Genomic DNA, 24,550 nt, shown 5'->3' with positions numbered 1-24,550 from the left:
AAACACAATTTGCCTTTAACAAATCTGTGCTGGCTGTCATTGATTAGCACATGTTTGTCCAAGTGATAATTAATTTTGTCCCAGATTATTCTCTAAAAGTTTTCCCAGCATCGACGTTAGGCTGACTGGCTTGTAATTGCCTGTTTTATCCCTCTCCCCTTTTTTGAACAGGGGTGTAACATTTGCAATCCTCCAGTCCTCTGGCACCACTCCCATGTCTAAGGAGGATTGGAAGATTGTGGCCAGTGCCTGTTGTTCTACTCTCACTATTTAATTTAAAGTAATAGTCCAGATTTACCCTTTCAATGCCATTACCTGTTTTGTAATAACTCTATAAGATCACCTCTCAGATTCCTCCTTTCAAGACTGAAAAGTCCACGGCCTAAAAATTTGATGGCGCCGTGCCCATTTTTCAGGCGCAAAACGGGCGCCTAAGCATCCAATATGGCAGATCATTAAGCGATGGAAGTGCACCACCCACCATATTGGTAAAGGCAGAAAAAAAGGCATCCAGGCCCCGTGCCTGAAAAAGGCATTATGTCCTTTGCCCATGCAACTAAGTGCCCTGATGTCTTTTTGAGGCACCCCGATGTAAAATTAAGCTGCCCTGAATACAGCCGGTGCAGGGACAGCTGCCTTCAAGAAAGCGTGGTCTGCATGCAGCCTAACTAGCAGTCCTTAAATAGACTACTGAAGGCCACCACCAAAAAGGCAAGCTTTTAAAAAAAAAACTTACCTGAATGTGAAGCTGGGAGTAGCAGAAGTAATATGTGGACTATATTTGCAATTTCCCCATGTAATTATATTTTAAGTTCTGCCTTATCAAGTTTTGCCTTTCCTTTTCATTCAACAAAGTACCTTGAGAGCATTAATTAAGTGAATGTCCTTTAAGTAGCATTGCATCACGTTAAAGCTTTGCTTCTTACCCTGTGCAGCTTGCGCTGACAGTTGGTCTCCTGGCCGTCGTCGTGTACCTATACACAGTGGTTGCTTTCAATTTCTTCCGCAAATTCTACAACAAGAGTGAGGATGAAGATGAACCAGACATGAAATGCGATGATATGATGACGGTATTTATTCACTTATTGGATGTAATGGACATTCCCGCCACGGGTGTAGTGAAAATGCTATAGAAATCCAGTTCCAGGAGTTTAAATCCCAGAAATGTAAACCTGTGTAATAAGTGCGGTGTCATGTAACTGAAAGTGTCATAGACATTAGTTCACTCATTTGTGACACTTAGATTAGTATAATGCACTTTGTGCACATAATGCAGAATTCACTGCATTCACTGCCTCAACCAGTTACTAAATCCTAATTCATTCCTGAGTTATAAAGAATATCTTCAGCTGTCTTATGCAGCAGAGTCCTCTATATAGCAGAATTTGTAATCAAAATTTTCTGTTTTCAATCATGTTGATTTTTTGTATTCTGTTTTGTTTTAAATATCAATTTAAAGTGCACTGTGTTATGATTCCCACCATCTATGTTCAGTATTATATGGGATTTATCTATATATCTGTTAATCATTGGGACTTGGTTGTCGCTACTGTATCATTGAATATATTTTTCAATTTCCTCTCCCCCTCTGCAGAACACAGTTTCTTATGGTGGGGTATAGTTCCATAGCCACTAGCAGCCTTCCATTATGATGTGGAGATGCCGGTGATGGACTGGGGTGGACAAATGTAAGGAATCTTACACCAGGTTATAGTCCAACAATTTTATTTTAAAATTACAAGCTTTCGGAGATTATCTCCTTCGTCAGGTGAGTGAGTGAGTGATTGAAAGGTTCTCAAATCGCATATCTTATATTAGGCTGGGACACACTCACACCAATCAAAGGTGTCGTTGGTGTTCAGACAGGTTAGCCACGGAAAACAGTTCTGAATACACAATGGTCAGATTACAAAGCCAGAGAGAGAAAGACACCCGAAAGGCAGAGAGAGAGAATGTCCAGTTGTATTAAAAACAGATAACTTTTTTTTTCCCACCTGGTGGGGTTACGTGTAGCGTGACATGAACCCAAGATCCCGGTTGAGGCCGTCCTCATGGGTGCGGAACTTGGCTATCAATTTCTGCTCGACGATTTTGCGCTGTCGTGTGTCTCGAAGGCCGCCTTGGAGAACGCTTACCCAAAGATCGGTGGCTGAATGTCCTTGACTGCTAAAGTGTTCCCCGACTGGGAGGGAACCCTCCTGTCTGGTGATTGTTGCGTGGTGTCCTTTCATCCGTTGTCGCAGTGTCTGCATGGTCTCGCCAATGTACCATGCTCCGGGGCATCCTTTCCTGCAACGTATGAGGTAGACAACGTTGGCCGAGTCACAGGAGTATGAACCATGCACCTGGTGGGTGGTGTCCTCTCGTGTGATGGTGGTATCTGTGTCGATGATCTGGCATGTCTTGCAGAGGTTGCCGTGGCAGGGTTGTGTGGTGCCGTGGACGCTGTTCTCCTGAAAGCTGGGTAATTTGCTGTGAACGATGGTCTGTTTGAGGTTGGGTGGCTGTTTGAAGGCGAGTAGTGGAGGCGTGGGGATGGCCTTAGCGAGGTGTTCGTCGTCATCGATGACATGTTGAAGGCTGCGGAGAACATGGTGTAGTTTCTCCGCTCCGGGGAAGTACTGGACGACGAAGGGTACTCTGTTGGTTGTGTTCACCGTTTGTCTTCTGAGGAGGTCTATGCGATTCTTCGCTGTGGCCCGTCGGAACTGTCGATCGACAAGTCGAGCGTCATATCCCGTTCTTACTAGGGCGTCTTTCAGCGTCTGTAGGTGTCCATCGCGTTCCTCCTCATCTGAGCAGATCCTGTGTATTCGTAGGGCCTGTCCATAGGGGATGGCCTCTTTGATGTGGTTAGGGTGGAAGCTGGAAAAGTGGAGCATCGTGAGGTTGTCCGTGGGCTTGCGGTAGAGTGAGCTGCTGAGGTGCCCGTCTTTGATGGAGATTTGTGTGTCCAAGAAAGAAACCGATTCTGAGGAGTAGTCCATGGTGAGTTTGATGGTGGGATGGAACTTGTTGATGTTATCGTGTAGTCTCTTCAGTGATTCTTCGCCGTGGGTCCATAGGAAGAAAATGTCGTCGATGTATATGGTGTATAGCGTTGGTTGGAGGTCCTGTGCAGTGAAGAAGTCGTGCTCGAACTTGTGCATGAAAATGTTGGCGTATTGGGGTGCGAATTTGGTCCCCATGGCTGTTCCGTGTGTTTGGGTAAAGAACTGGTTATCGAAGGTGAAGACATTGTGATCCAGGATGAAGCGGATGAGTTGTAGGATGGCGGCTGGAGATTGGCTGTTGTTGGTGTTGAGTACTGAGGCTGTTGCAGCGATGCCGTCATCGTGGGGGATACTGGTGTATAGTGCAGAGACGTCCATCGTGGTGAGAAGTGTTCCTGGTTCAACTGGTCCGTGGGTGCTGAGTTTTTGTAGGAAGTCTGTAGTGTCGCGACAGAAGCTGGGGGTTCCCTGTACGATGGGTTTCAGGATGCCCTCGACGTATCCAGAGAGGTTCTCACACAGGGTTCCGTTGCCTGATACGATAGGACGTCCGGGTGTGTTGGCTTTGTGTATCTTTGAGAGGCAGTAGAAGTCTCCCACGCGGGGAGTACGTGGGATGAGAGCATGTAGGATGCTTTGAAGGTCTGGATCGAAGGTCTTGATCAGTTTGTTGAGCTGGTGGGTGTGTTCTTTGGTCGGATCTGCGGGTAACCGTCTGTAGTGTTCCTGGTTGTCCAGTTGTCGGTAATCTTCTTTGCAATAGTCCGTTCTGTTCTGTATGACGATGGCTCCTCCTTTGTCCGCTGGTTTGATGACGATGTTGCGGTTGGTCTTGAGAGCGTTGATGGCGTTGCGTTGTGCTCAGGTGACATTCTGGACTGTCTTGTGAGTGCGGCTGATGAATCTGGCATTGACACATTTCCTGACAGCTTGAGCATACGTGTCCAGCTGAGGGCAGCGACCCTCCGGAGGAGTCCAGTTTGACTCTGTCTTCTTTGGTTGCTGTACCGCGGATCTCTCTGTCTGCTGTTCCACATCGTTGATTGTCTCATTGGGTTCACTGCTGAAATCTTGGGATTTGTGGAAGAATTCCCGGAGTCTCATTCTCCTGATGAATTCCTCTGTGTCTGCCGCGACACCGATGGGGTCCATTTTGGTGGTGGGGCAGAAATTGAGCCCTCGGCTGAGAACTTCGATTTCGTCTGGTTGAAGGGTGTAGTTGGACAAATTGACGATAGACTTCCCTGGACGCAACCAACAGAGTACCCTTCGTTGTCCAGTACTTCCCCGGAGTGGAGAAACTACGCCATGTTCTCCGCAGCCTTCAACATGTCATCGATGACGACGAACACCTCGCTAAGGCCATCCCCACGCCTCCACTACTCGCCTTCAAACAGCCACCCAACCTCAAACAGACCATCGTTCGCAGCAAATTACCCAGCTTTCAGGAGAACAGCGTCCACGGCACCACACAACCCTGCCGCGGCAACCTCTGCAAGACATGCCAGATCATCGACACAGATACCACCATCACACGAGAGGACACCACCCACCAGGTACATCGTTCATACTCCTGTGACTCAGCCAACGTTGTCTACCTCATACGTTGCAGGAAAGGATGCCCCCGAGCATGGTACATTGGCGAGACCATGCAGACACTGCGACAACGGATGAACGGACACCGCGCAACAATCACCAGACAGGAGGGTTCCCTCCCAGTCGGGGAACACTTCAGCAGTCAAGGACATTCAGCCACCGATCTTCGGGTAAGCGTTCTCCAAGGTGGCCTTCGAGACACACGACAACGCAAAATCGTCGAGCAGAAATTGATAGCCAAGTTCCGCACCCATGAGGACGGCCTCAACCGGGATCTTGGGTTCATGTCACGCTATACGTAACCCCACCAGCAGGGGAAAAAAAGTTATCTGTTTTTAATACAACTGGACATTCTCTCTCTCTCTCTGCCTTTCGGGTGTCTTTCTCTCTCTGGCTTTGTAATCTGACCATTGTGTATTCAGAACTGTTTTCCGTGGCTAACCTGTCTGAACACCAACGACACCTTTGATTGGTGTGAGTGTGTCCCAGCCTAATATAAGATATGCGATTTGAGAACCTTTCACTCACTCACTCACCTGACGAAGGAGATAATCTCCGAAAGCTTGTGATTTTAAAATAAAATTGTTGGACTATAACCTGGTGTTGTAAGATTCCTTACATTTAGCCTTCCATTATCTCTGACCTATGTGGTGATTTCTCATTTGTAACCCAGACACTGAGTGTCAGCATGTTATCTATTCATGTGTGGCATCACAGATAAGCTGATCCTGTCCTCATACATGCTCAATGTTCAGCAGTATAACAGTCAGGGTACGAACCCTTGCTGATTTCCCCACCTCTCCAACCCAGTAAGAGTGAAACCAATAAATCAAAGTAATCCAAAAATCTTGAGACTTCACAAGGAATCCTTGTATAATGCATGCTCATTTAATGTCAGAGAGGTTACAGAGATAGGGTTGGGTGAGACTTAGAGGGATGAGAATTTTAAATTGCCAACTATTGCTGTGGCCAACATTAACAATTTACAAAATATTTAATGAATCTTGTAGCTGCAGTATTGACTCAGAAGACTGACTCATTTTCTACCTGACCTTCACAATTCAATGCTTCCTGCCTTCATAACACATTTCAGTTTCTGACAATATGTGAGATATTATCTTTGTTTATTTACAGTGCTACTTGTTCCACATGTATGTGGGTGTCAGAGCTGGCGGTGGCATTGGAGATGAAATTGAAGACCCTGCTGGTGATCCTTCTGAACTGTATCGAATTATCTTTGACATCACATTCTTCTTCTTTGTCATTGTCATCCTACTAGCCATTATTCAGGGTATGTCTCCTAACCATAAGGAAATCTTGAGATAGAATTTAATTTAATAAATCCTTTCATCCTGGGTTAGTACTATTCACTCTTCAGTGTTGAATTTCTAAGAAACATGTACCAACAGGTTTCTACCACATATTTTCACTTTAACCTTCCAGTGCCCACTACCTGACCTTCACAATTCAATGCTCCCTGCCTTCATAACACATTTCAGTTTCTGACAATATGTGAGATATTGTCTTTGTTTATTTACAGTGCTACTTGTTCCATATGTATGTGGTCCTTTTAGTACCAACTATATAAGTTACAGAATACAAATAATACCAATCCGGTGACATCTGCAAAAAGCTATATGTATATAGGCAAATTAATAAACTTGTAAAATGCTACATATATATCCCAATATATGCAAACATCCCAATGAATGAGTGATTCTACTTGTCATGTAATTATGATAGAGGGAGCACATTAATTAAAATGCTTGTTACACATTTGCTGACATTTGCCGTGGAACTGCGTAATTCATTGATGCGAGTTTTAGATAAAAACCAGATAAAATCTAGTACAGGGGCAGAAAGTACAAAACCTAAGTTCAAAAACACATTTACAGCATAAAAAATTTGTAATTATAACTTGTTTCACAAAAGATTTGAAAGGCTTAAAAACCAAACCAGTTTTTGTATAGTAGACAGCAGTTGTGCCAACCAAAATCAAAGTATGTAAAAGTACAACATTTGAATTACATTACCATATATTAATAACTAGAGTGAAAATTAATCCTAGGTTGTAAGCAAAAAAAACTCTGCATCGGACAACGGGTATCAAGGTTAAGAAAATCTTTTTTGTTTTATTTTGGCCATAAAAAGTTGTCTTTGTACCAGCACACACAGGTATGTATATGAGTGAGAGTTTAGTTGCAGTGTAATGTAAACTGTAAGCTGCTCAAACATTGGTTACACTATCACTTTCTGCTACTTAGGCTTGATTATTGATGCTTTTGGTGAGCTGAGAGACCAACAGGAGCAAGTGCGAGAAGACATGGAGGTGTGTTTATTTTATAAATGATATCTTACATCTGTCACATCATATCCTTTTCTTAAATTGACATCGGCTCCCATTTCCTCCCTACTATTTCTAAGCTAAAGATCTCAAGCTCAGTGTTACTAGGAGTAAGATTTCATAAGCAGGTTTCTTCTCCCCCACCCCTCGTCCCAGCTGCCATTTTCTTATCCCTCCTGTGCTGAAGGTAGCAGTTCCATGGGCATTGACAGATTTGCTCACTATTCTTCATCTTCTCACATTAGTGCTGTACAGATATAAGAACGGGTAATATATAAATGAGCTGTGTACCACCATATAACTATAGTTTTCCCAGAAGCTGAAGAAATACTAGTCATTATTTATGTTGGAAAGGAGAAAAGACATGATTTTAATTCAGAAAAATGGATGGGTTGGGGGCAGTAAAAAATTTTTAAATCTAAAACCTGCCCATTTCCGGTTTTAATGGAGGCAGGATGAGGGGCGGTCGACCAACCCACTCTTAGGAGGCGGGTCGGTCACCGAAAGCTTTCAAGGAGGCTGCAGGCCTCCATTTTAACAGCTTTTTTGTTTTTAACACCTGGGGGCCGGGTTTCCCAGGCCTTCTACTTCATGCCATGTGAGAGGAGGCGAGAAGGCCCGAAACAACAGGTACGTGCCTTTATAGCACAGCTTGTGGGCCAGGAGGAGCAGGTGTGCTTCCCCTAGGCCTAAAAAGTCTACCTGCAGTGACCCCCTCTACGATCTACGACCCCTGATGACTCCCGCCCCACGATCCTCCCGATGATTCCCACCCCGATCCCCCTCGATGACTCCTGACCCCCCCCCCCCCCCAATCATGTAAGACTTACCTTCTCGCATCTACTTCTTTCCTGTTCTCTGTCAATTAGGCTGGTCTGTTGGGCGGAAAACCATCAAAAAAAAGACGTCCTTACGTCAAAATTGTAAGGACGTCCGGGGAACGCGTACCTCTGGGTTTCCCGTTAGGAATTCCTCCCGCCCCCCGCCCCCCCCCCCCCCGCCGTCTTCCCGGCTCAGAGTTAAAATTTATGCCAATGATTCAAATAGTTACTTCAATGAATGGATTGTTCTTTTATTGAATCCTAGACCAAATGCTTTATTTGTGGAATTGGCAGTGATTACTTCGACACTACACCGCATGGTTTCGAGATACATACTTTACAAGAACACAACCTTGCAAACTATCTGTGAGTATCAAATACTTTGTTCTGCATTTGTAAACTGTCTGCTTAGGGAGAATGAGCAGCTAGGGGCTAAATTAAAAGCAGAACTTCAAAGGTAATAATCTCTGGATTATTACCTGAGCCACGAGCAAATTGGCATAGGGTAAATAAGATTGGAGAGTTAAATTCGTTACTCAAAGATTGGTGTGGGAGAAATGGGTTTCGATTCATAGGGCACTGGCACCAGTACTGGGGAAAGAGGGAGCTGTACTGTTGGGACGGACTTCATCTGAACCATGGTGGGGCCAGTGTTCTGGCAAATCGTATAACTAGGGCGGTAGAGAGGGTTTTAAACTAAATAGTGGGGGTGAGGGATCAAGTAAGGGAAGATGTGATAAATTAAAGAAAGAGGACAAGGCAAGAGAGCAAGGTAGCAATAAGGGAAATGAGAATCAGAGAGTGACAGGAAGGGACAGAGCATGCAAATTTAAGAGTGCGCCAGCAGATAAGGCTAGAGGTTGCAAAAATAGTAAAAAGACAGCACTAAAGGCTTTGCATCTGAATGCACATAGCATTCATAACAAAATGGATGAATTGACAGCTCAAATAGAAATAAATATTTACGATCTGATAGCCATGACAGAGACATGGCTGCAAGATGACAAAGGCTGGAACCTGAATATTCAAGTGTACTTGACATTTCGGAAGGACAGGAAGCTCGGACAAGGTGGAGGGGTAGCTCTGTTAATTAAGGATGAGTATAATAGAGAGAAATAACCTTAGTTCTAAAGACCAAGATATAGAATCAGTTTGGGTAGAGATAAGAAATAGTAAAGGCAAGAAGTCACTTGTGGGAGTAGTTTATAGGCCCCCTAACAGTAACCACACTGTAGAACAGGGTATACAGGAAGAAATAATGGGGGCTTGTGAGAAAGGAACAGCGATAATCATGGGTGATTTTAATCTACATATAGATTGGAAGAATCTGATTGGCAAAGGTAGCCTGGAAGATGAGTTCATAGAGTGCTTTCGGGACAGTTTCTTAGAGCAGCATGTTCTAGAGCCAACCAGAGAGCAGGCTAGTCTAGATCTGGTAATGCGTAATGAGACAGGATTAATTAATGACCTCATTATAAAGGAGCCTCTAAGCAGCAGTGATCACAATATGATAGAATTTCGCATTCAGTTTGCGGGAGAGAAGAGTCAGTCTAAGACTAGTGTTTTAAATTTAAATAAGGGCAATTATGAGGGCATGAACACAGAGCTGGCTAAAATGAACTGGGAAATTGGGTTAAGGGATATGCCAGTAGAGATACAGTGGAGACATTTAATGAGATATTTCATAACACTCAGCAAAGATACATTCCAGTGAGAAAGAAAGACTCCAGGGGAAGGATGTACTATCCATGGCTAACTAAGGAAGTTAAAGATAGTATCAAATTAAAAGAAAAAGCATACAATTCTGCGAAGATTAATGGCATGTCAGAAGATTGGACAGAATATAAAAAACAGCAAAGAATGACTAAAAGAATAATAAGGTGGTAGAAATTAGAGTACGAGAGAAAGCTAGCTAGAAATATAAAAACAGATAGTAAGAGTTTCGACAGGTATTTAAAAAGGAAAAGAGTAAGTAAAGTGAGTATTGGTTCTCTAGAGAGTGAGTCTGGGGAATTAATAATGGAGAACAAGGAAATGGCGGATAAATTGAACAGATATTTTGCGTCTTCTTCACTGTAGAGGATACAAATAACATTGCAGAAATAATTGTGAACCAAGAGTTGAAAGGAAGGGAGGAACTTAAAACATTCACAATCGCCAGGGAAAGGGTTCTGAAAAAAATATTCGAACGAAAAGCTGACAAGTCCCCAGGTTCTGACAGACTTCATCCGAGGGTCTTAAAAGAAGTGGCTGCAGAGATAATAGATGCATTGGTATTAATTTTCCAAAATTCCCTAGATTCTGGAAAGGTCCCATCAGATTGGAAAATAGCAAATGTAACTCCTCTATTCAAGAAAGGAGGGAGACAGAAAGCAGGAAACTACAGGCCAGTTAGCTTAACATCTGTCATAGGGAAAATGCTAGAATCTATTATTAAAGAGGTTATAGCAGGACACTTAGAAAATCTCCATGCAATCAGGCAGAGTCAACACAGCTTTGTCAAAGGGAAATCGTGCTTGACTAATTTATTAGAGTTCTTTGAGGAAGTAACAAGCAACGTGGATAAAGGGAATCCTGTGGATGTGGTGTACTTGGATTACCAGAAGGCTTTTGACATGGTGCCACATCAAAGGCTACTACCCAAAATAAGAGCTCTTTTTTTTATTCGTTCATGGGATGTGGGCGTCGCTGGCAAGGCCAGCATTTATTGCCCATCCCTAATTGCCCATGAGAAGGTGGTGGTGAGCAGCCTTCCTGAACCGCTGCAGTCCGTGTAGTGAAGGTTCTCCCACAGTGCAGTTAGGAAGGGAGTCCCAGCATTTTGACCCAGCGATGATGAAGGAACAGCGATATATTTCCAAGTCGGGATGGTGTGTGACTTGGAGGGGAATGTGCAGGTGGTGTTGTTCCCATGTGCCGGCTACCCTTGTCCTTCTAGGTGGTAGAGGTCGCGGGTTTGGGAGGTGCTGTCCAAGAAGCCTTGGCGAGTTGCTGCAGTGCATCCTGTGGATGGAACACACTGTAGCCACAGTGCGCCGGTGGTGAAGGGAGTGAATGTTTAGGGTGGTGGATGGGGTGCCAATCAAGCGGGCTGCTTGGTCCTGGATGGTGTCGAGCTTCTTGAGTGTTGTTGGAGCTGCACTCATCCAGGCAAGTGGAGAGTATTCCATCACACTCCTGACTTGTGCCTTGTAGATGGTGGAAAGGCTTTGAGGAGTCAGGAGGTAAGTCACTCGCCGCAGAATACCCAGCCTCTGACCTGCTCTTGTAGCCACAGTATTTATATGGCTGGTTCAGTTAAGTTTCTGGTCAATGGTGACCTCCAGGATGTGGATGGTGGGGGATTCGACGATGGTAATGCCATTCAATGTCAAGGGGAGGTGGTTAGACTCTCTCTTGTTGGAGATGGTCATTGCCTGGCACTCGTCTGGCACGAATGTTACTTGCCACTTATCAGCCCAAGCCTGGATGTTGTCCAGGTCTTGCTGCATGCGGGCTCAGACTGCTTAATTATCTGAAGGGTTGCAAATGGAATTGAACACTGTGCAATCATCAGCTAACATCCCCATTTCTGACCTTATGATGGAGGGAAGGTCATTGATGAAGATGGTTGGGCCTAGGACACTGCCCTGAGGAACTCCTGCAGCAATGTCCTGGGGCTGAAATGATTGGCCTCCAACAACCACAACCATCTTTGTGCTAGGTATGACTCCAGCCACTGGAGAGTTTTCTCCCTGATTCCCATTGACTTCAATTTTACTAGGGCTCCTTGGTGCCACACTTGGTCAAATGCTGCCTTGATGTCAAGGGCAGTCACTCTCACCTCACCTCTGGAATTCAGCTCTTTTGTCCATGTTTGGACCAAGGCTGTAATGAGGTCTGGAGCCGAGTGGTCCTGGCGGAACCCAAACTAAGCATCAGTGAGCAGGTTATTGGTGAGTAAGTGCCGCTTGATAGCACTGTCGACGACACCTTCCATCACTTTGCTGATGATTGAGAGTAGACTAATGGGGCGGTAATTGGTCGGATTGGATTTGTCCTGCTTTTTGTGGACAGGATATATCTGGGCAATTTTCTACATTGTTGGGTAGATGCCAGTGTTGTAGTTGTGCTGGAACAGTTTGGCTTGAGGGGCAGCTAGTTCTGAAACTCAAGTCTTCAGCACTGCAGCCGGGATGTTGTAGGGGCCTAAAGCCTTTGTGGTATCCAGTACACTCAGCCTTTTCTTGATATAATGTGGAGTGAATCGAATTGGCTGAAGACTGGCTTCTGTGACGGTGGGAAATCGGGAGGAGGCCGAGATGGATCATCCACTCGGTACTTCTGGCTGAAGATGGTTGCAAACACTTCAGCCTTGTCTTTTGCACTCACGTGCTGGACTCTGCCATCATTGAGGATGGGGATGTTTGCAGAGCCTCCTCCTCCCGTTAGTTGTTTAATTGTCCACCACCATTCACGACTGGATGTGGCAGGACTGCAGAGCTTTGATCTGATCCGTTGGTTGTGGAATCGCTTAGCTCTGTCTATAGCATATTGCTTCCGCTGTTTAGCATGCATGTAGTCCTGCGTTGTAGCTTCACCAGGTTGGCACCTCATTTTTAGATACGCCTGGTGCTGCTCCTCATTGTCTTCTACACTCCTCATTGAGCCAGGGTTGATCCCCTGGCTTGTTGGTAATGGTAGAGTGAGGAATATGCCAGGCCATGAGGTTACAGATTGTGCTGGAATACAATTCTGCTGCTGCTGATGGCCCACAGCACCTCATGGATGCCCAGTTTTGAGCTGCTACATCTGTTCTGAATCTATCCCAGTTAGCACAGTGGTAGTGCCACACAACACGTTGGATGGTGTCCTCAGTGTGAAGACAGGACTTCATCTCCACGAGGACTGTGCGGTGGTCACTCCTCCCAATACTGTCATGGACAGATGCATCTGTGACAGGTAGATTGGTGAGGACAAGGTCAAGTAAGTTTTTCCCTTGTGTTGGTTCGCTCACCACCTGCCGCAGGCCCAGTCTGGCAGCTATGTCCTTCAGGACTCGGCAAGCTCGGTCAGTAGTGGTACTACCGAGCCACTCTTGGTGATGGACATTGAAGTCCCCCACCCAGAGTACATTCTGTGCCCTTGCTACCCTCAGTGCTTCCTCCAAGTGGTGCTCAACATGGAGGAGGACTGATTCATCAGCTGAGGGAGGACAGTAGGTGGTAATCAGTAGGAGGTTTCCTTGCCCATGTTTGACCTGATGCCATGAGATTTCATGGGGTCCGGAGTCAATGTTGAGGACTCCCAGGGCCACTCCCTCCTGACTGTATATCACTATATCGCCACCTCTGGTTGGTCTGTCCTGTAGGAGGGACAGTACATCACCAGGGATGGTGATGGAAGAGTCTGGGACGTTGGCTGAAAGGTATGATTCGTGAGTATGGCTATTTCAGGCTGTTGCTTGACTAGTCTGTGGGACAGCTCTTCCAATTTTGGCACAAGTCCCCAGATGTTAGTGAGAAGGACTTTGCAGGGTCGACTGGGCTTGGTTTGCCTTTGTCGTGTCCGGTGCCTAGTGGTCCATCCGGTTATATTCTTATGACTTTTTTTAGCGAGATTGTACAACTGAGTGGTTTGGTAGGCCATCTCAGAATCAACAACATTGCTGTGGGTCTGGAGTCACATATATGCCAGACTGGGTAAGGACGGCAGGTTTCCTTCTCTGACAGACATTGGTGAACCAGATGGATTTTTACAACAATCCAGTAGTTTCATGGCCACCATTACTGATACTAGTTTTTTTTTAATTCCAGATTTTATTTAATTGAATTTAAATTTCCCAGGTGCTGTGCCGGGATTTGAACTCATGACTCTGGATTACTAGTCCAGAAACATAACCACTATGCTACCGTACTCATGGTGTATGGGGTAACATATTAGCATGGGTAAAGGATTGATTAGCTAACAGGAAACAGAGTAGCATAAATGGGTCATTTTCAGGTTGGCAAGATGTAACGAGTGGAGTGCCACAGGGTATCAGTGCTTGGGCCTCAACTATTTACAATCTATATCAATGACTTGGATGAAGGGACCGAATGTATGGTTGCTAAATTTGCTGATGACACAAAGGTAGGTAGGAAAGTAAGTTGTGAAGAGGACATAAGGAGTCTGCAAAGGGATATAGATAGATTAAGTGAGTGGGCAAAAGTTTGGCAGATGAAGTAGAATGTGGGAAAATGTGAACTTGTCCACTTTGGCAGAAGGAATAGAAAAGCAGTATATTATTTAAATGGAGAGAGATTGCAGAACTCTGGGGTACAGAGGGATCTGGGTGTCCTAGTACATGAATCACAAAAAGTTAGTATGCAGGTACAGCAAGTGATTAGGAAGGCAAATGGAATGTTGTCATTTATTGCAAGGGGAATGGAATATAAAAGTAGAGATGTTTTGCTGCAGTTGTACAGGGCATTGGTGAGACCGCATCTAAAATACTGTGTGCAGTTTTGGTCTCCTTATTTAAGAAAGGACATAATTGCTTTAGAAGCGGTTCAGAGAAGGTTCACTCGATTGATTCCTGGGATAAGGGGGTTATCTTATGAAGAAGGGTTGGACAAGTTGGGCCTGTATACACTGGAGTTTGATCTTATTGAGACATATAAGATCCTGAGGTGACATGAAAGGGTCGATGCTGAGAAGATGTTTCCCCTTGTGGGAGAGACTAGAACTAGGGGCCACCGTTTCAAAATAAGGGGTCTCCCATTTAAGACAGAGATGAGGAGAAATTTTTTCTCCCAGAGGGTCATGAGTCTATGGAACTTCCTTCCCCAGTGAGCAATGGAGACAGGGTCATTGAATATTTTTAAGGCTGAGTTAGATAGATTCCTGATTAACAAGGGAGTCAAAGGTTATAGTCGGTAGACAGGAAAGTAGGGTTAAGGTTGCAATCAGATCAGCCATGATCTTATCAAATGGCAGAGCAGGCTCGAGGGGCCGAATGGCCTACTCCAGCTCTTATTTCGTATGTGTGTGAAATTTATATAAAGATCATTGTAAGTTAGATTAAGGAGTTGAGGTTTACTTTAGTCTTCCTTTCAGTACTGGAAACATGTCTAAGGAATCAGATTATTTTAAAATGTAGTTTTAAGCATGAATTATTTTAAAAACTGCTTGAAAATTCTATTTAGAGTGATACTAGTAAATGTAATGGAAACTTTTAATCCACTTATATCAGTAAGGAGCTATGATTTAACTCTTCATTATGAACATTTCAGCAGTCCCAGAGATCAACATCCACCTGACCACTCCTTTACCTGACAGCCTGACCTAGGGTTGCCAACTCATAGTTGGACGCATTCCTGAAGTTTTGACCACGTGACATCTGCAAATGTTGTTGCATTTTTTCATTCTCAGGATGTGGGCATCGCTGGCAAGGCTGGCAATTATTGTCCCTCCACCTTGAGAAGGTGGTGAGCCGCCTTCTTGAACTGCTGCAGTCCGTGTGGTGAAGGTGCTCTCACAATGCTGTTAGGTAGGAAGTTCCAGGATTTTGATCCAGTGACAATGAAGGAACAGCGATATGTGTCCAAGTCAGGATGGTGTGTGACTTGGAGGTGGTGGTGTTCCCATGCACCTGCTGCCCTTGTCCTTCCAGGTGGAGGAGGTCGTGGGTTTGGGAGGTGATGTTGGATCCCCTTCAGTTGAGTATCTTTGCTCCTTGTTTGGCGCCAGCAACTGTTGTGCGAGAAGTTCCGAGAACCAGGAGGCCACCCATGAGAAGGCAAAGAGGGGAAATCAAGGATAGGGAAGACAGGAAATCGAAGGTGGGGGAGCGATTCGCAGAGGCGAAACCAAAGGTGGAAGGAACTTTGATTCCACCAGTAACTAATAGTAACACTCAGATTCCCACCGTAACCAAAAGTAATATAATAACTCACTGATAGTCTATATGGAACTGGTCGTAACATCCCGATAACCTACCTGTAGTAATCCTATAACATTCCCCCTAAAATTACAGCCAGAATTCCCCTGCACTGATTAAGGTGCGGTAAGGTTCCCCAGTCGATGCCACTTTTAACAGGCCACATCTCATTGGGCTGTCTGGCCCCTTGTTCTCCATTCGCCCACCAATGGAAACACTCTTTCACTGTTTAACCCCAGTAAAGTCCCCAAGTTTAAATCACCCCTTTACTAGCCGCTCCCCTCACTCACTCACCATGTTGCTGCTGCTCCCAGCTCTGCAGAAAATGTTGAGCTATGCCCACACCATTCCACAGTCTGACTCTCTCTGCCCTGCTCAAGCCTCAATTCCCCTGATCCCCCCCCCCCCAACTCTCCCTATCTCTCTCCCACTCAAGCCCCAATTCCCCCTCCCCCGCCACAGCCTCTCTCTCTCCCCTCACCATCCTCCGACCCAAATTCCTCAGTCTCCCTCTTCCTACCAACACTCGACTGCCCCCTCCACCTCAGTATAGACAAGTTTTGCTCATTCAGCTTATAAGTGCACAGAGTTGGAGTAGAGATGTGATAAGCTGCTATATTAATACAATTATTACAGCCCTTGTAAATACACATGCCCCAAACACCCGCATCCTGCTCTTCTGTCATAACCATGGACGACCAGGGTTCTGTCCACTGGCCCAAGGCACCGCTGACTCCATCGCCATGAAGTGGGTGAGTGGCGGTGCAGCTAGAACACCTGCCCTTTGTTGTGAATTTGAGGGTGACCTGCTCCTAAGAATCATGGGTGCAGAGATATTTACTCTGACATCAAATTCAACGTCACAGCTTTCAGCCTTTATACAGGTTTCATCTGTTTACTTCTTAGTGAACTGGATATGACTTCTGAGATTGATGCTATAAATGAGGTGTCAAATCAATTTAGGGCATCTCACTTTTGTGGACTTTTGAATAGCAGTAACGTCCAACCGCTAGCTACTTTTGGCAAGCTTTTCAAGCAGAAATTGAAAATGTTTAAACGTTTGAAGAAATGGGAGGAGGGTTTGGCAAGGCACGAGGGAGAAGGGGAGCTGGCTGGTTTAGCCGAAGAGAAAGTTTGTTTTTAAAATCAGATCCTTTTCAAGAAAAGTTGATAGCAGCCAATGGCTTTGCAACTGATTGCTGAAAGGAAAGCAGCCTTTTGGCATACAGCAGACTTTACTTTATGCCTGTTTTGTGCAGGTGCAGAGAGCACTGGTGGCAACAGCGATGGAACTGGGAGGAATTTGGTCAGATGAGGTCACCCTGCCAGTTCCGCCCCTTTCCCTGACATTATCAGCAAAGGGGCTGGATGTAAACAGTCCTTCAGAAAACCCTGGCGCTGCCCAAACAGGGTAGAGACGCAATGTAATTGGGCACCACCCCAAAAACCGCCACTGCCTGCCCCGATAACACCCTGCATCTGCTTAAAAGATGGTAGATTTTCATGTCTACAAAATATTAAAGTACTAAATACAGAGTGATGTTATTTGTACACTTTGAGATTCTACTCCTGGGTTCTCACAGATACAAAATCCTGACACAAAACATTTCTTTAACAATATTGAATAATTATGCCTTCCAAAGATAATGCGGAGAGAAAGCAGAAGCTAATTTAACTGGAGTTTACCAGTGTTTTCTGTTGTTCAGGTTCTTCCTGATGTACCTCATAAATAAAGATGAAACTGAACACACTGGTCAGGTAAGTAGCATTATGTTGAATATGAATCTAAAAAAATTCTAATGAATTTTTGTTTTGTGCTCAATCAAGCAGAGGGATGTTAGCTTTGAGAAATGGAATGCTTTCCCACGTCAGTGTTCAATACTTGCTGTTCAGGTACAGGACGTAAAACTTCCTTTACTCGGCCCCAACAGCGTGCCTTCCCTCCATCACCCAATACTTTTATTTCCCATGTGAGTGAGTGAGTTAGGTTACATATTACCCACCTTGAAAGGTTCTAAATCATTCTTTGAATATGGGCATTCTTCACATACCATGGGAACTCAGCCAACTTCGTTGGGTTCTAGGGAAATCATGTGCTAAAAAATGTCCATGAGAATTTTACATTGTGACATTAATATGTTGCCTGCTTTTATCTTGTATAAAGTCTGAGGACCTAACACCAGTTCATTTTTAACTTGGAGCTAATCTCGACTGAGTACCAAAACAAAGTTAACAGAGCTTGAGGGAATGGGTAAGAGGGTTCATGCTGTGTGAAAGATGTCTTTCATTTGCAAAAGGCCATAGTTCTTTCTTCATTCACACATCATAGCAGCCATACCAAAGTAGTGCTAATTTAGACAGAGGAAGGCCCTAGCTATGTATAAAGCTCCAACCCCAACACACAGCCAAAAACTGTCTTCTGAATTATCTGAAAATTTGTGAGGCACAGCTGATGGAAATCTGACGCAATGTGCTTCGGAACAAATGGAATGGTGGTTAATTTTCTCTTCCCCCACCCAACCCCCCGGAAGGATTCCTGTCATTCAGATGGCAGTAGTGAACAATACCCTCCACTTGCCATTTGATGCTTATTCACTAAGCTGTGTAGGGTTTTCTAGGATGTGGAGATGCCGGTGATGGACTGGGGTGGACAAATGTAAGCAATCTTACAACACCAGGTTATAGTCCAACAGTTTTATTTGAAAATCAAAAGCTTTCGGAGCTTTCCTCCTTCGTCAGGTGAGTGAGTGAAGCGTTCTAAAATCGCATAGCATATATTAGGCTGGGTTCATGTCACGCTACACGTAACACCACCAGCGGAAAAAAAAGTCATCTGTTTCCAATACAACTGGACATTCTCTCTCTCTCTCTCTCTCTCAGAGAATGTCCAGTTGTATTGGAAACAGATTACTTTTTTTTCCGCTGGTGGTGTTACGTGTAGCGTGACATGAACCCAGCCTAATATATGCTATGCGATTTTAGAACGCTTCACTCACTCACCTGACGAAGGAGGTAAGCTCCGAAAGCTTTTGATTTTCAAATAAAACTGTTGGACTATAACCTAGTGTTGTAAGATTGCTTACAGGGTTTTCTAGAACACCGATTACTGCCTTGACTTCCTGGATTCCCAAGTTTAGTGAAGAGAGAGCTCTGTGAGTGTTCAATCATGCTTCCTTTAGTCTACTTTTTAAAAATTTATCAGTTGAATTTATTTCAACTCAATTTTGTATTTGGTGGGGTGTGGAAGGGAAGAACACTTCACGCTATTAATGCTTCTTGTGTTTGAGAACAGGACAAAATTACCTCCACTTTCATAATGCTTTTTTGGGTGTTTCATGATCCATTGAATAAGTTTTGTTGTCCTTCAACTTTCGATGCTTTATATGACCAGTGAAAATTATAGGCATCTCCAGAACCCTGAGGGCAAATTTATCAATGGATAAAGTGATTAGAAGATAGTAATCTAAACCAGGATTCAGGTAAACTAACAAAAGAAGTTTAAATCATCTGAGTTGTGAGATTAGATTACAGTTTGATCACTTCTGTCCTGAATTAACTGATCTTAGCCATGATACTATAGTATGTCTCTGAATCTCTGGGCTAGGGCATTTGGCCAGAGTTTCTGCTGGAAAGTATAAAAAAAGCTGTCAGGTGAAGACTAACTATAATAGCCCCATGGTTGAACAGCCTCACAGCATACATTGTTTAGGCTCACACACAAATAGCTACTTTTCTAATCAATATTACTAATGTTCGCACAATGGAGGGTGTTTCTTTTTGTAGCTATAGCCTACATTGGGTGGGGTGCAGGAATCATGGGCATAATAGTTAGGCAATTCCCTTTAACGCAATGTGTGAACATTAAATGCGGAGAATTAGTAGTGCTGCAAAGTGTAGCCCAAGATTGAGGCTTACCCATTTGCCTAACATTTTTTTTAAATAACTTACATACCTTCAGTGCCCTCCATTTCCTAAGAATGACCTATTTTGAAATGTAGTCACTGTTGTCGTATAGGCAAACATGGCAGCCACTTTGCGCACAGCAGTGAGATAAATGACTGGTTATATGTTTTGCTGCTATTGGTTAAGGGATAAATGTTGGCCAGGACAGCAGGTGAACTCTTCTGCTCCTCTTCGAATAGTGTTATGGGATCTTTTGCAGCCACCTGAACAGACAGTGTAATGTCTCACCAAACGACAGCACCTCTGACAATACAACACTCCCTCAGTACAACACTGAACGGTCAGTGTAGATTATATGCTCAAGTTTTGGAGTGAGATGACCCTTCTGACTCAGTGATGAGATTGCTACCACTGAGCCAAGCTGACACTAAGCAAGTACAAAATTGTTTAGCTATGGTGGTATGCAGTAAAAATGATTTTGATCACAACTTTCTGTCCATCGATTTAAGGAGTCTTTTGTATGGAAGATGTACCAAGGGCGCTGTTGGGATTTTTTCCCTGCTGGAGACTGTTTCCGCAAACAATATGAGGATCAGCTTGGATAAATGAAAACACTTCTTAAACTTACCTACTGACTGAACACGGGGAGCTTGGCATGAGTATATAATGGAAAATAGAGCAAACACATATTTACTATTCTGAGGCAAAATGAAAATAAATGTGAAAGGTGTTGAAAATACAACTGTCTTAAACACATAGTGACATTCAGCTTTAAGTATCCAAACTGTAATACTTACCAGAATTGAAACTGTTATGAAGATATTTTAAGTTAACCTTTCCTGTGGCTCCTGGTTAACTGATTAAACAAAGCCACAGCAAAGCAAAGGTTACAAATTGCAAGAAAGCATTGAAAAAAATTGTGCCTTACCTCTAGCCAAGGCTATGCAACACTACATATGTTCTGTTTTCTAGTTTATGATCTTCAAAAAGGCTATGTTAGAATTTGTTCTGTTTGTTCACAATGTTAAATCTTATTGTATACTGTACGACCTTAAGCTTGGTCTCATTGTGCTTGCCATGGCAGCAGCTGAGCTGTTAATTTATAAAGTTGTTACTGGATACGGCATTTAATTTTGTGAAATTCTGTAACACTTGAAATCTTTCTTGAGCATAAAGTGCCATTATCTCTGACCATCAATGTGCATTGGCTGTGCTTCCTTGTAAACCTTTTCTTTAAATTAAAAGCAATCACAACCTAAAAGCTTCAATTTCAAATAATTCAACATTAAGAAAAAATGAATTCATCAGTGCTGACTATTTGCGATGTGATGCACAGTTTTGAAATAAAGCAAATGAAATTCAATAATGTATCTTTTTTATAAGATTATGTCTGTTTATTCTGAAAATGATTACTGACAGCACATTATTCTACAATTTGCTTTGTAACTGCTGTCATTGGAGCAGGTTTGAAAGCACAGCATAAATATTGTTTTGAAAAGGATGGGATGGAAAATCTTTGGCTATGGAAATGAAAGTAGATGCAAGATTGGTGAACCTGGTCTATGTGAAGACATTATTTTTAAAAATCTGCTTTAATTGTAATAACATGAATGATGCCAGAGTTGTTTCACAGCAATAGATCAAAGCTCTTAAAATGTGTCTCTTTACTTAATGTATAATTTAATCCTTTACTCAAAAAAAGAACAAAATAAAAATCTCAGTAACAGGTAATTTATGGATTTTACAATTTCCATTACACCTTGACTCAGCAATCTCCTTTTACATACAATAAGATTTAGAATTCTGTCGTTGAATCTAAGCCATTCACTCAAATGATCACATTTTCATTTTCACTAGCTAGGTGTAAGCATAAACCCTGATACCTACTTTTAATATTTGCAGTGTTAAGAAGCAAACATTAACAAATGTGTCTAAACTGGCCAACAATGTAACACTGTTGAATTTCATGTTATAACAGCAATCAATTCAGAAAGAAACATGTCCCAACAATTACCCCAGTGCATGCTGTGTGCAGGAAATGCGATGCCACTGTTGTGTTTACAGTCAATGTATTTTTAGTCTTCGTTCATATACTTGCAAGATTGTCATGGTGGCATTATGATATCATGCTATCTAACCAATCTTCCAGTTCCTCCTCGGGGTCAAGCTTCTTGGCTGTTTCTGCTGGTTGTGAACTTGTATTGTCTATCACTTCTGCACCATAAGAGTCTATTTAACAGCAAAGAAATAATAATGTTACAATAGCAACAATAGGAGTATATGTGAAATACAAATTGGCTTCAGTGCTTACTAGCGATATACAAGCAACCAATATCCACCATAAGAAAATACCATGTAGTATACAATTTATATACCAGAGGTCACTGCTCACTCTTGGATGAGGACAGTTATGATTATAAAATTATAAAATTGTATAATAGGTGATTTTTTTTCTCCACTATATTTTTTCAAACACTGAATTAAATTTAGCCTCTTTGTCAGGTGGAAGCAACTCTTAACTTCATTAAGTGCAACAATGACTTTATTTATCTGCATCTGTGATTATAGTTATCATCTGTTACATTAAATTAGTTACTGTAATTTACCACATTAGGAAGTGCTGTGGAAAACATACTAAATTGGATCAAATACAATTGCATTACCATGTATGTATATTCAAAAAGATGAAATTAGTGCTATTTTACTAAAAGTTCAACATCAATATTTCTAGCATCTTAAAAAAAAAAATCGAGCTTCAAAAGAATGATTCTTCTCACCAGTTGAAGTATTAACTGTTTCAGGATCACAGAGAACTTCTACATCCTGAGCTCCCTTTAAGAAAATATCATTACTTTTGCTGACAGGCATTTCTAATTTAAGCAAATAATCCAGATCCTCGTCTAGCTTGTCTGGTAGTTGCTGAGATGCAGGTGGAGCACACTCGGGTGCTTGTATTACAGGATTGAGCATAAGGTTGAAGGTCTGTTTGCCTGGATCCTCAGGCACAGAGTTGACCGGGATGGTACCCACATCTGTTGAGGGAGCTATTGCTTGTGCTCTAAATTGGCTAAATTTGCTTAGGCCATCATGCATACTCTTCAGTCTCATCTGTGGTAGTTCTGCAGGAGGAGTTATCTAATTTGAAGGATACAAAAAAAGGAAGGTTGATTGAAGAGACTGAATTTGTCGACATGGCAAAATGATTCATCGTTTGTGAAGAACTTTGAAAAGTGTCTGAGACATGTGAAAATGCACTATATAAATTAAAGTCTTTGTTGAGTACAATTTCTCAAGTTTTTACTCCAAGTCTCAAATATTTCCCATTTATTTATGACCCCTTTCTGTTTTATTCCTGTGAGGCAGTAGAGAAATTGGTTAGGAGAAAAATAGATAAAGAGGAGGTACTTAAAATGTTGGCAGCGCTCAAAGTAGAAGAGTCACCCGGGATGCATCCTAGGTTGCTGCGGGAAGTAAGGGTGGAAATTTTTAGAGGCTCTGGCTACAATCTTCCAATCCTCCTTAGATATGGGAGTGGTGCCAGAGGACTGGAGGATTGCAAGTGTTACACCCCTGTTCAAAAAAAGAGAGAGGGATAAACCCAGCAATTACAGGACAGTTAGCCTGACGGCAGTGATGGAGAAACTTTTGGAGACAATAATCCAGGACAAAATGAATCGGCACTTGGACAAACATGTGCTAATCAATGACAGCCAGCACGGATTTGTTTAAGGCGATTGTTTTTGACTAACTTGATTGAGTTCTTTGATGAAATAAAGGAGAGGGTTGATGAGGGTGATGTGGTTGATTACATTGAATTTACAGTACAGAAACTAGGCCATTCGACCCAACTGGTCTATGCCGGTGTTTATGCTGTGCACGAGCCACCTCCCATCCTACTTCATCTAACCCTATCAACATACCCTTCTATTCCTTTCTCCCTCATGTCCTTATCTAGCTTCCCTTTAAGTGCATCTGTGCTATTCGCCTCAACTACTCCATGTGGTGGCAAGTTCCACATTCTAACCACTCTCTAGGTAATGAAGTTTCTCCTGTAATCCTTATTGGATTTATTAGTGACTATCTTATATTTATGACCCCTAGTTTTGGACCTCCAAAAGTGGAAACATCTTCTCTACGTTCACCTATCAAATCCCTTCATAATTTTAAAGACCACTATTAACTCACTCCTCAGCCTTCTCTTTCCAAGAAAAAAGAGCCCCAACCTGTTCAATCTTTCCTGATAGTTATAACCTCTCAGTTCTGGTATCATCCTTGTAAATATTTTTTGCACGCAGTGCCTCGATACCCTTATTGACTCTCCAACATTTCCTCAGCTGTTAGCTTATAATTCAGCAATGTTGAGGTTCATAAATCAATACTGGTTACTTTTGTTTTTGAAACATTTAAATACCATAATCACTTTGAAATATGTGGAACACACTTTAATTTCTCTCTCAGCTATTTTAGCCAAAACATTTTGAAATAAACATATTATTGCTTTAGTTAAAATAGTAACCAATGAAATTTCATAGCAATGTTTTCGGTATTATCACTGCATGGTATGATTTGAACACCTAAATTTCTGAAAGAGCTCATTAAAAAAAAACTGGCATTTATATAGTACCTTTCACGTCCTCAGGACATCGCAAAGCGCTTTACAGCCAAGAAAGTACTTTTGAAGTGTAGTTACTGTTGTAGGAAACACAGCAGCCAATTTGAACAAAGCAAAGTATATAAGTATTAAATACATGGAGTATGGACTTTATTTTCTTTTTTCTACATCCACAGCTCCCTGAGTACCACATCATAAACGTATTAGCAAAATTGAGGCCCATGGGATTAAAGGGGCAGTGGCTGCATGGATACAAAATTGGCTAAGGGACAGAAAGCAGAGAGTATTGGTGAACAGTTGTTTTTCAGACTAGAGGGGAGTATACAATGGTGACACCCCCCCCCCCCCCCAGGGGTCAGTATTAGGACCACTGCTGTTTTT

The 24,550-nt window shown here is 42.9% G+C and overlaps 2 protein-coding genes across 2 annotated transcripts in view; one reads left to right on the top strand and one right to left on the bottom strand.

Annotated features, from left to right (window-relative positions):
- Window positions 1-22,842, top strand: part of ryr3 (ryanodine receptor 3) — a 399,971-nt gene extending 377,129 nt beyond the window's left edge. Inside the window, exons 98-103 of the mRNA XM_067991361.1 lie at window positions 936-1,070; window positions 5,724-5,880; window positions 6,854-6,918; window positions 8,020-8,120; window positions 17,361-17,412; window positions 20,067-22,842. Coding sequence (XP_067847462.1) covers window positions 936-1,070; window positions 5,724-5,880; window positions 6,854-6,918; window positions 8,020-8,120; window positions 17,361-17,412; window positions 20,067-20,162 — 606 coding nt within the window. The 3' untranslated portion in view covers window positions 20,163-22,842. The remainder of the gene's footprint in view (window positions 1-935; window positions 1,071-5,723; window positions 5,881-6,853; window positions 6,919-8,019; window positions 8,121-17,360; window positions 17,413-20,066) is intronic.
- Window positions 20,926-24,550, bottom strand: part of aven (apoptosis, caspase activation inhibitor) — a 101,998-nt gene continuing 98,373 nt past the window's right edge. Inside the window, exons 5-6 of the mRNA XM_067991362.1 lie at window positions 22,335-22,692; window positions 20,926-21,786 (exon numbers count right to left, since the gene is read on the bottom strand). Of these exons, the coding sequence (XP_067847463.1) occupies window positions 21,674-21,786; window positions 22,335-22,692 (471 nt within the window). The 3' untranslated portion in view covers window positions 20,926-21,673. The remainder of the gene's footprint in view (window positions 21,787-22,334; window positions 22,693-24,550) is intronic.

Source organism: Heptranchias perlo, chromosome 10 (genome assembly GCF_035084215.1).
Source record: "Heptranchias perlo isolate sHepPer1 chromosome 10, sHepPer1.hap1, whole genome shotgun sequence".
NCBI lineage: Eukaryota > Metazoa > Chordata > Chondrichthyes > Hexanchiformes > Hexanchidae > Heptranchias > Heptranchias perlo.
The sequence above is the reverse complement of the archived record's forward strand: the minus strand, read 5'-3'. Positions and strand labels throughout refer to the sequence as shown.